The following is a 13,662-nucleotide window of genomic DNA, read 5'->3' as shown; positions in this document are numbered from 1 at the left end:
CCAATACTGGAGGAGTACAACCATAGATATAACACTGTAGGAGACCAACACTGGAGGAGCCCAACACTGGAGGAGCCCAACACTGGAGGATACCAACCATATATATAACACTGGAGGAGACCAACACTGGAGGAGACTAACACTGGATATAACACTGGAGGATACCAACCATAGATATAACACTGGAGGAGACCAACCATATATATAACACTGGAGGATACCAACCATAGATATAACACTGGAGGAGACCAACACTGGAGGAGACTAACACTGGATATAACACTGGAGGATACCAACCATATATATAACACTGGAGGAGACCAACACTGGAGGAGACTAACACTCGATATAACACTGGAGGATACCAACCATATATATAACACTGGAGGAGACCAACACTGGAGGAGACTAACACTGGATATAACACTGGAGGATACCAACCATAGATATAACACTGGAGGAGACCAACCATATATATAACACTGGAGGAGACCAACCATATATATAACACTGGAGGAGACCAACCATATATATAACACTGGAGGATACCAACCATATATATAACACTGGAGGAGACCAACACTGGAGGAGACTAACACTGGATATAACACTGGAGGATACCAACCATAGATATAACACTGGAGGTGACCAACCATATATATAACACTGGAGGAGACCAACCATATATATAACACTGGAGGAGACCAACACTGGAGGAGACTAACACTGGATATAACACTGGAGGAGACCAACCATAGATATAACACTGGAGGAGACCAACCATATATATAACACTGGAGGAGACCAACACTGGAGGAGACCAACACTGGAGGAGACCAACACTGGAGGAGACCAACCATAGATATAACACTGGAGGAGACCAACCATAGATATAACACTGGAGGAGACCAACACTGGAGGAGACCAACCATAGATATAACACTGGAGGAGACCAACCATAGATATAACACTGGAGGAGACCAACACTGGAGGACCCCACCCATAGATATAACACTGGAGGAGACCAACCATAGATATAACACTGGAGGAGACCAACACTGGAGGAGACCAACACAGGAGGAGATCAACACTGGAGGAGCCCACCCATAGATATAACACTGGAGGAGACTAACCATAGATATAACACTGGAGGAGACCAACCATAGATATAACACTGGAGGTCACCAACCATAGATATAACACTGGAGGTCACCAACCATAGATATAACACTGGAGGTCACCAACCATAGATATAACACTGGAGGAGACCAACACTGGAGACCAACACTGGAGTAGACCAACACTGGAGGTCACCAACCATAGATATAACACTGGAGGAGACCAACCATAGATATCACACTGGAGGAGACCAACCATAGATATAACACTGGAGGAGACCAACCATAGATATAACACTGGAGGAGACCAACCATAGATATAACACTGGAGGAGCCCAACCATAGATATAACACTGGAGGAGACCAACCATAGATATAACACTGGAGGAGACCAACACTGGAGGAGACCAACCATAGATATAACACTGGAGGAGGCCAACCATAGATATAACACTGGAGGAGACCAACCATAGATATAACACTGGAGTTGACCAACCATAGATATAACACTGGAGGAGACCAATACTGGAGGAGACCAACCATAGATATAACACTGGAGGAGACCAACAATGGAGGAGACCAACCATAGATTAAACACTGGAGGAGACCAACCATAGATATAACACTGGAGGAGACCAACACTGGAGGAGACCAACCATAGATATAACACTGGAGTTGACCAACCATAGATATAACACTGGAGGAGACCAATACTGGAGGAGACCAACCATAGATATAACACTGGAGGAGACCAACCATAGATATAACACTGGAGGAGACCAACACTGGAGGAGAACAACAATGGAGGAGACCAACCATAGATTAAACACTGGAGGAGACCAACCATAGATATAACACTGGAGGAGACCAACACTGGAGGAGCCCAACCATAGATATAACACTGGAGGAGACCAACCATAGATATAACACTGGAGGAGACTAACCATAGATATAACACTGGAGGAGACCAATACTGGAGGAGTACAACCATAGATATAACACTGTAGGAGACCAACACTGGAGGAGCCCAACACTGGAGGAGGACACCTATAGATATAACACTGGAGGTCACCAACCATAGATATAATACAGGAGGAGACCAACCATATATATAACACTGGAGGATACCAACCATATATATAACACTGGAGGAGACCAATACTGGAGGAGACTAACACTGGATATAACACTGGAGGATACCAACCATAGATATAACACTGGAGGAGACCAACCATATATATAACACTGGAGGAGACCAACACTGGAGGAGACTAACACTAGATATAACACTGGAGGAGACCAACCATAGATATAACACTGGAGGAGACCAACCATAGATATAACACTGGAGGAGACCAACCATATATATAACACTGGAGGAGACCAACACTGGAGGAGACCAACACTGGAGGAGACCAACACTGGAGGAGACCAACCATAGATATAACACTGGAGGAGACCAACACTGGAGGAGACCAACCATAGATATAACACTGGAGGAGACCAACCATAGATATAACACTGGAGGAGACCAACACTGGAGGACCCCACCCATAGATATAACACTGGAGGAGACCAACCATAGATATAACACTGGAGGAGACCAACACTGGAGGAGACCAACACAGGAGGAGATCAACACTGGAGGAGCCCACCCATAGATATAACACTGGAGGAGACTAACCATAGATATAACACTGGAGGAGACCAACCATAGATATAACACTGGAGGAGACCAACCATAGATATAACACTGGAGGTCACCAACCATAGATATAACACTGGAGGTCACCAACCATAGATATAACACTGGAGGTCACCAACCATAGATATAACACTGGAGGAGACCAACACTGGAGACCAACACTGGAGTAGACCAACACTGGAGGTCACCAACCATAGATATAACACTGGAGATCACCAACCATAGATATAACACTGGAGGTCACCAACCATAGATATAACACTGGAGGAGACCAACACTGGAGACCAACACTGGAGGAGACCAACACTGGAGGTCACCAACCATAGATATAACACTGGAGGAGGCCAGCACTGGAGGAGACCAACCAAAGATATAACACTGGAGGAGACTAACCATAGATATAACACTGGAGGAGACTAACACTGGAGGAGACCAACCATAGATATAACACTGGAGGAGACCAACCATAGATATAACACTGGAGGAGACCAACACTGGAGGAGCCCAACACTGGAGGAGACCAACCATAGATATAACACTGGAGGAGACCAACCATAGATATAACACTGGAGGAGACCAACCATAGATATAACACTGGAGGAGACCAACACTGGAGGAGACCAACCATAGATATAACACTGGAGGAGGCCAACCATAGATATAACACTGGAGGAGACCAACACTGGAGGAGACCAACCATAGATATAACACTGGAGGAGACCAACCATAGATATAACACTGGAGGAGACCAACACTGGAGGACCCCACCCATAGATATAACACTGGAGGAGACCAACCATATATATAACACTGGAGGAGACCAACACTGGAGGAGACCAACACAGGAGGAGATCAACACTGGAGGAGCCCACCCATAGATATAACACTGGAGGAGACTAACCATAGATATAACACTGGAGGAGACCAACCATAGATATAACACTGGAGGTCACCAACCATAGATATAACACTGGAGGTCACCAACCATAGATATAACACTGGAGGTCACCAACCATAGATATAACACTGGAGGAGACCAACACTGGAGACCAACACTGGAGTAGACCAACACTGGAGGTCACCAACCATAGATATAACACTGGAGGTCACCAACCATAGATATCACACTGGAGGAGACCAACCATAGATATAACACTGGAGGAGACCAACCATTGATATAACACTGGAGGAGACCAACCATAGATATAACACTGGAGGAGCCCAACCATAGATATAACACTGGAGGAGACCAACCATAGATATAACACTGGAGGAGACCAACACTGGAGGAGACCAACCATAGATATAACACTGGAGGAGGCCAACCATAGATATAACACTGGAGGAGACCAACCATAGATATAACACTGGAGTTGACCAACCATAGATATAACACTGGAGGAGACCAATACTGGAGGAGACCAACCATAGATATAACACTGGAGGAGACCAACCATAGATATAACACTGGAGGAGACCAACACTGGAGGAACCCAACCATAGATATAACACTGGAGGAGACCAACCATAGATATAACACTGGAGGAGCCTAACCATAGATATAACACTGGAGGAGACCAATACTGGAGGAGTACAACCATGGATATAACACTGTAGGAGACCAACACTGGAGGAGCCCAACACTGGAGGAGGACACCCATAGATATAACACTGGAGGTCACCAACCATAGATATAATACAGGAGGAGCCCAACCATATATATAACACTGGAGGATACCAACCATATATATAACACTGGAGGAGACCAACACTGGAGGAGACTAACCATAGATATAACACTGGAGGAGACCAACCATAGATATAACACTGGAGGTCACCAACCATAGATATAACACTGGAGGAGACCAACACTGGAGACCAACACTGGAGGAGACCAACACTGGAGGTCACCAACCATAGATATAACACTGGAGGAGGCCAACCATAGATATAACACTGGAGGAGACTAACACTGGAGGAGACCAACCATAGATATAACACTGGAGGAGACCAACCATATATATAACACTGGAGGAGACCAACACTGGAGGAGCCCAACACTGGAGGAGACCAACCATAGATATAACACTGGAGGAGACCAACCATAGATATAACACTGGAGGAGACCAACAATAGACATAACACTGGAGGAGACCAACACTGGAGGAGACCAATCATATATATAACACTGGAGGAGACCAACCATAGATATAACACTGGAGGAGACCAACCATAGATATAACACTGGAGGAGACCAACTAAAGATATAACACTGGAGGAGACCAACCATAGATATAACACTGGAGGAGACCGACCATATATATAACACTGGAGGAGACTAACACTGGAGGAGACCAACACTGGAGGAGACCAATCATAGATATAACACTGGAGGAGACCAAACACAGATATAACACTGGAGGAAACCAATACTGGAGGAGCCCAACACTGGAGGAGACCAACCATAGATATAACACTGGAGGAGACCAACCATAGATATAACACTGGAGGAGACCAACCATAGGTATAACACTGGAGGAGACCAAACACAGATATAACACTGGAGGAAACCAATACTGGAGGAGCCCAACACTGGAGGAGACCAACCATAGATATAACACTGGAGGAGACTAACCATAGATATAACACTGGAGGAGACCAACCATAGATATAACACTGGAGGAGACCAACCATAGATATAACACTGGAGGAGACCAACCATAGATATAACACTGGAGGAGACCAACCATATATATAACACTGGAGGAGACTAACCATAGATATAACACTGGAGGAGACCAACACTGGAGGAGACCAAACATAGATATAAAACTGGAGGAGATCAACCATAGATATAACACTGGAGGAGACCAACCATAGATATAACACTGGAGGAGACTAACCATAGATATAACACTGGAGGAGACCAACCATAGATATAACACTGGAGGAGACTAACCATAGATATAACGCTGGAAGAGACCAACCATAGATATAACACTGGAGGACACTAACACTGGAGGAGACCAACACTGGAGGAGTCCAACCATAGATATAACACTGGAGGAGACCAACCATAGATATAACACTGGAGGAGACCAACCATAGATATAACACTGGAGGAGACTAACCATAGATATAACACTGGAGGAGACTAACCATAGATATAACGCTGGAAGAGACCAACCATAGATATAACCCTGGAGGAGAATAACACTGGAGGAGACCAAACATAGATATAAAACTGGAGGAGATCAACCATAGATATAACACAGGCGGAGGACCAACCATAGATATAACACTGGAGGAGACTAACCATAGATATAACACTGGAGGAGACCAACCATAGATATAACACTGGAGGAGACCAACCATAGATATAACACTGGAGGAGACCAACACTGGAGGAGACCAACCATTGATATAACACTGGAGGATACCAACCATAGATATAACACTGGAGGAGACTAACACTTGAGGAGACCAGCCATAGATATAACACTGAAGGAGACTAACCATAGATATAACACTTGAGGAGACCAACCCTGGAGGAGACCAACCATAGATATAACACTGAAGGAGACTAACCATAGATATAACACTGGAGGAGACCAACACTGGAGGAGACCAAACATAGATATAAAACTGGAGGAGATCAACCATAGATATAACACTGGAGGAGACCAACCATAGATATAACACTGGAGGAGACCAACCATAGATATAACACTGGAGGAGACCAACCATAGATATAACACTGGAGGAGACTAACCATAGATATAACACTGGAGGAGACCAACCATAGATATAACACTGGAGGAGACTAACCATAGATATAACGCTGGAAGAGACCAACCATAGATATAACACTGGAGGAGACTAACACTGGAGGAGACCAACACTGGAGGAGTCCAACCATAGATATAACACTGGAGGAGACCAACCATAGATATAACACTGGAGGAGACCAACCATAGATATAACACTGGAGGAGACCAACCATAGATATAACACTGGAGGAGACCAACCATAGATATAACACTGGAGGAGACCAACCATAGATATAACACTGGAGGAGACCAACACTGGAGGAGCCCAACACTGGAGGAGACCAACCATAGATATAACACTGGAGGAGACCAACCATAGATATAACACTGGAGGAGACCAACAATAGATATAACACTGGAGGAGACCAACACTGGAGGAGACCAATCATATATATAACACTGGAGGAGACCAACCATAGATATAACACTGGAGGAGACCAACCATAGATATAACACTGGAGGAGACCAACTAAAGATATAACACTGGAGGAGACCAACCATAGATATAACACTGGAGGAGACCGACCATATATATAACACTGGAGGAGACTAACACTGGAGGAGACCAACACTGGAGGAGACCAATCATAGATATAACACTGGAGGAGTCCAAACACAGATATAACACTGGAGGAAACCAATACTGGAGGAGCCCAACACTGGAGGAGACCAACCATAGATATAACACTGGAGGAGACCAACCATAGATATAACACTGGAGGAGACCAACCATAGGTATAACACTGGAGGAGACCAAACACAGATATAACACTGGAGGAAACCAATACTGGAGGAGAATAACACTGGAGGAGACCAACCATAGATATAACACTGGAGGAGACTAACCATAGATATAACACTGGAGGAGACCAACCATAGATATAACACTGGAGGAGACCAACCATAGATATAACACTGGAGGAGACCAACCATAGATATAACACTGGAGGAGACCAACCATATATATAACACTGGAGGAGACTAACCATAGATATAACACTGGAGGAGACCAACACTGGAGGAGACCAAACATAGATATAAAACTGGAGGAGATCAACCATAGATATAACACTGGAGGAGACCAACCATAGATATAACACTGGAGGAGACCAACCATAGATATAACACTGGAGGAGACCAACCATATATATAACACTGGAGGAGACCAACCATAGATATAACACTGGAGGAGACCAACCATAGATATAACACTGGAGGAGACCAACACTGTTGAGGTTAGTACACACAAAACACAGGTTTGTGTGTGTGTGTGTGTGTGTGTGTGTGTGTGTGTGTGTGTGTGTGTGTGTGTGTGTGTGTGTGTGTGTGTGTGTGCATGTGTATGTGTGTGTGTGTGTGTGTGTGTGTGTGTGTGTGTGTGTGTGTGTGTGTGTATGTATGTGTGTGTGTGTGTGTGTGTGTGTGTGTGTGTGTGTGTGTGTGTGTGTGTATACTAACCTGAGGTAACGGGCTGGCAGGTTTGGTCAGTATCCCCCCTACATAGACAACATGTGGTAGAGTGGGCCTCGGAAACTCCAGGGCCAGATCAGTAGACAACATCCACAGCCTGCTCCCCTGAACCAGATCCTGCATGGCCACCCGCGGCTCCACGCCGTGCTTCCTCATGATGCGCTCGTACTTAGGCAACACCAGGTACTGAACACCGAACCGGGACACCAGGTACACCGCCGTGTTGGTAATCCTCTGGACTAGAGACATCTGATCGGTGAGGAGAGAGTTGAACTCTGGGACGTACGAGAGAGGGGCAGGAGCCCCGACCTCCGCTGGGTACCATAGGCCCGTGGAAAAGACAGCGTAGGGAACCCCGAGGATGTGAGCAATCACGAACCCACACATCTCGTTGGGGTCGACCAATAAAAGGTCAAAGTTGGCATCCTTGAGTCGGGTCATGACCTCTTTGTTTCCCACGACGGCGTCGCAGTTCTGGGCGTAGTGGTCGAGGATGTCGAAGAGTTCCAACGCCGTGAGACGACCAGAGAAGATGTTGCTGACCTTGGACTGGAGGAAACTGTCGGCTGTGGAGGAGTTGAAGATGCCTGGGTAACGCTGGAAGGTGTAGTGGGGGGAGGGGGGCACCTAGAGGAGAGGAGAGGAGAGGCTTTATTATCCCAAGGGGCAATATAGTAACGTGTACACAGCTAACAGTACTAGACTACTACAGCTAACAGTACTAGGCTACTACAGCTAACAGTACTAGACTACTACAGCTAACAGTACTAGGCTACTACAGCTAACAGTACTAGGCTACTAAGTTACTACAGCTGACAGTAATAGGCTACTACAGCTAACAGTACTAGGCTACTACAGCTAACAGTACTAGGCTACTACAGCTAACAGTACTAGACTACTACAGCTAACAGTACTAGGCTACTACAGCTAACAGTACTAGGCTACTAGGTTACTACAGCTGACAGTAATAGGCCCTCAGAATGTATTATAAGGGCTGCTGGGAGCCCCTCAGCATAGACAGCTAACAGGTTCTAGAGGTAGCTCCCCTGATCAACAGCTAACAGGTTCTAGAGGTAGCTCCCCTGATCAACAGCTAACAGGTTCAAGAGGCAGCTCCCCTCATCAACAACTAACAGGTTCTAGAGGTAGCTCTCCTGATCAACAGCTAACAGGTTCTAGAGGTAACTAACTCCCTGATCAACAGCTAACAGGTTCTAGAGGTAGCTCCCCTGATCAACAGCTAACAGGTTCTAGAGGCAGCTCCCCTGATCAACAGCTAACAGGTTCTAGAGGTAGCTCTCCTGATCAACAGCTAACAGGTTCTAGAGGTAGCTCCCCTGATCAACAGTTAACAGGTTCTAGAGGTAGCTCTCCTGATCAACAGCTAACAGGTTCTAGAGGTAGCTCTCCTGATCAGCAGCTAACAGGTTCTAGAGGTAGCTCCCCTGATCAACAGCTAACAGGTTCTAGAGGCAGCTCCCCTGATCAACAGCTAACAGGTTCCAGAGGTAGCTCTCCTGATCAACAGCTAACAGGTTCTAGAGGTAACTAACTCCCTGATCAACAGCTAACAGGTTCTAGAGGTAGCTCCCCTGATCAACAGCTAACAGGTTCTAGAGGTAGCTCCCCTGATCAACAGCTAACAGGTTCTAGAGGTAGCTCCCCTGATCAACAGCTAACAGGTTCTAGAGGTAGCTCCCCTGATCAACAGCTAACAGGTTCTAGAGGTATCTCCCCTGATCAACAGCTAACAGGTTCTAGAGGTAGCTCCCCTGATCAACAGCTAACAGGTTCTAGAGGCAGTTCTCTGATCAACAGCTAACAGGTTCCAGACGTAGCTCTCCTGATCAACAGCTAACAGGTTCTAGAGGCAGCTCCCCTGATCAACAGCTAACAGCTTCTAGAGGTAGCTCCCCTCATCAACAACTAACAGGTTCCAGAGGTAGCTCTCCTGATAAACAGCTAACAGGTTCTAGAGGCAGCTCCCCTGATCAACAGCTAACAGGTTCTAGCGGTAGCTCCCCTGATCAACAGCTAACAGGTTCTAGAGGCAGTTCTCTGATCAACAGCTAACAGGTTCCAGAGGTAGCTCTCCTGATCAACAGCTAACAGGTTCCAGAGGTAGCTCCTCTGATCAACAACTAACATCTTATAGAGGTAGCTCTCCTGATCAACAGCTAACAGGTTCTAGAGGCAGCTCTCTTGATCAACAGCTAACAGGTTCTAGAGGCAGCTCCTCTGATCAACAACTAACAGCTTCAAGAGGTAGCTCTCCTGATCAACAGCTAACAGGTTCTAGAGGCAGCTCCAATGATCAACAGCTAACAGGTTCCAGAGGTAGCTCTCCTGATCAACCGCTAACAGCTTCTAGAGGTAGCTCCCCTCATCAACAGCTAACAGGTTCTAGAGGTAGCTCTCCTGATCAACAACTAACAGGTTCTAGAGGCAGCTCCCCTGATCAACAGCTAACAGGTTCTAGAGGCAGCTCCCTTTATCAACAGCTAACAGGTTCTAGAGGTAGCTCCCCTGATCAACAGCTAACAGGTTCTAGAGGCAGCTCCCCTGATCAACAGCTAACAGGTTCCAGAGGTAGCTCTCCTGATCAACAGCTAACAGGTTCTAGAGGCAGCTCCCCTGATCAACAGCTAACAGGTTCCAGAGGTAGCTCTCCTGATCAACAGCTAACAGGTTCTAGAGGTAGCTCCCCTGATCAACAGCTAACAGGTTCTAGAGGTAGCTCCCCTGATCAACAGCTAACAGGTTCTAGAGGTAGCTCCCCTGATCAACAGCTAACAGGTTCTAGAGGCAGCTCCCCTGATCAACAGCTAACAGGTTCCAGAGGTAGCTCCCCTGATCAACAGCTAACAGGTTCTAGAGGTAGCTCCCCTCATCAACAACTAACACGTTCTAGAGAAAGCTCCCCTGATTTGTCTGTCTCACCCTCTACATTAACACATCCTGGGAGAATATATTTAAGAGTTTTTTTTGGAAAACGTGGCCAACTGAGGGAGATTTTAAGGAAATGTGTTTTAGTAAAATGTTCAGTTTAAATTGTTAAAAGTAGTCATTGTGCATAGAGTCGTTTGGTTTGTTAAACTTTGAAAGCAGTGGTTTTTCTTAGGCAGACATTTTAAGTAAAAAAATAGCAATTCTGTTACCGTGGAAATGACCTTACGTTCATTACAATGACCCTGCTACTTAGTATCACAATGATACCTGGCCCACCTCTGACACCTCTGACCCTGCTACTTAGTAACACAATGTTACCTGGCCCACCTCTGACACCAATGACCCTTCTACTTAGTAACACAATGTTACCTGGCCCACCTCTGACACCAATGACCCTTCTACTTAGTATCACAATTTTACCTGGCCCACCTCTGACACCAATGATCCTGCTACTTAGTAATACAATGTTACCTGGCCCAACTCTGACACCAAATACCCTGCTACTTAGTAACACAATGTTACCTGGCCCACCTCTGACCCTCTACTAAGAAACACAATGTTACCTGGCCCACCTCTGACCCTCTACTTAGTAACACAATGTTACCTGGCCCACCTCTGACACCAATGATCCTGCTACTTAGTATCACAATGTTACCAGGCCCACCTCTGACACCAATAACTTTTCTACTTAGTAACACAATGTTACCTGGCCCACCTCTGACACCAATGACCCTTCTACTTAGTATCACAATGATACCTGGCCCACCGCTGACACCAATGACCCTGCTACTTAGTAACACAATGTTACCTGGCCCACCTCTGACACCAAATACCCTTCTACTTAGTAACACAATGTTACCTGGCCCACCTCTGACCCTCTACTTAGTAACACAATGTTACCTGGCCCACCTCTGACCCTCTACTTAGTAACACAATGTTACCTGGCCCACCCCTGATACAAATGATCCTGCTACTTAGTATCACAATGTTACCTAGCCCACCCCTGACACCAATGACCCTGCTACTTAGTAACACAATGTTACCTGGCCCACCTCTGACCCTCTACTTAGTAACACAATGTTACCTGGCCCACCTCTGACACCAATGACCCTGCTACTTAGTAACACAATGATACCTGGCCCACCTCTGACACCAATGACCCTTCTACTTAGTATCACAATGTTACCTGGGCCACCTCTGACACCAATGATCCTTCTACTTAGTAACACAATGTTACCTGGCCCACCTCTGACACCAATGACCCTGCTACTTAGTATCACAATGTTACCTGGCCCACCTCTGACACCAATGATCCTTCTACTTAGTAACACAATGTTACCTGGCCCACCTCTGACACCAATGACCCTTCTACTTAGTAACACAATGATACCTGGCCCACCTCTGACACCAATGATCCTTCTACTTAGTAACACAATGTTACCTGGCCCACCTCTGACACCAATGACCCTGCTACTTAGTAACACAATGTTACCTGGCCCACCTCTGACACCAATGAGCCTGCTACTTAGTAACACAATGTTACTTGGCCCACCTCTGACAACAATGACCCTGCTACTTAGTAACACAATGTTACCTGGCCCACCTCTGACACCAATGACCCTGCTACTTAGTAACACAATGTTACCTGGCCCCCCTCTGACCCCTACTTAGTAATACAATGTTACCTGGCCCATCTCTGACACCAATGACCCTGCTACTTAGTAACACAATGTTACCTGGCCCACCTCTGACCCTCTACTAAGTAACACAATGTTACCTGGCCCACCTCTGACCCTCTACTAAGTAACACAATGTTACCTGAACCACCTCGGACACCAATGACCCTGCTACTTAGTAACACAATGTTACCTGGCCCACCTCTGACACCAATGACCCTGCTACTTAGTAACACAATGTTACCTGGCCCACCTCTGACCCTCTACTAAGTAACACAATGTTACCTGGCCCACCTCTGACCCTCTACTTAGTAACACAATGTTACCTGGCCCACCTCTGACACCAATGATCCTGCTACTTAGTAATACAATGTTACCTGGCCCAACTCTGACACCAAATACCCTGCTACTTAGTAACACAATGTTACCTGGCCCACCTCTGACCCTCTACTAAGAAACACAATGTTACCTGGCCCACCTCTGACCCTCTACTTAGTAACACAATGTTACCTGGCCCACCTCTGACACCAATGATCCTGCTACTTAGTATCACAATGTTACCTGGCCCACCTCTGACACCAATAACTTTTCTACTTAGTAACACAATGTTACCTGGCCCACCTCTGACACCAATGACCCTTCTACTTAGTATCACAATGTTACCTGGCCCACCGCTGACACCAATGACCCTGCTACTTAGTAACACAATGTTACCTGGCCCACCTCTGACACCAAATACCCTTCTACTTAGTAACACAATGTTACCTGGCCCACCTCTGACACCTCTGACCCTGCTACTTAGTAACACAATGTTACCTGGCCCACCTCTGACACCAATGACCCTGCTACTTAGTATCACAATGTTACCTGTCCCACCTCTGACACCAATGACCCTTCTACTTAGTAACACAATG

At 46.0% G+C, this 13,662-nt stretch overlaps 1 protein-coding gene across 1 annotated transcript in view; it reads right to left on the bottom strand.

The window, feature by feature from the left end:
• Positions 1–13,662, bottom strand: part of ugt8 (UDP glycosyltransferase 8) — a 98,256-nt gene that overhangs the window by 70,950 nt on the left and 13,644 nt on the right. Inside the window, exon 3 of the mRNA XM_036971968.2 lies at positions 8,112–8,750. Within this exon, the coding sequence (XP_036827863.1) occupies positions 8,112–8,750 (639 nt within the window). The remainder of the gene's footprint in view (positions 1–8,111; positions 8,751–13,662) is intronic.

Source organism: Oncorhynchus mykiss, chromosome 10 (assembly GCF_057628025.1).
Source record: "Oncorhynchus mykiss isolate SJ-2025 chromosome 10, ASM5762802v1, whole genome shotgun sequence".
Lineage (NCBI taxonomy): Eukaryota > Metazoa > Chordata > Actinopteri > Salmoniformes > Salmonidae > Oncorhynchus > Oncorhynchus mykiss.
Note: the sequence above shows the minus strand (reverse complement) of the source record. Positions and strands in the feature narration are given on the sequence as shown.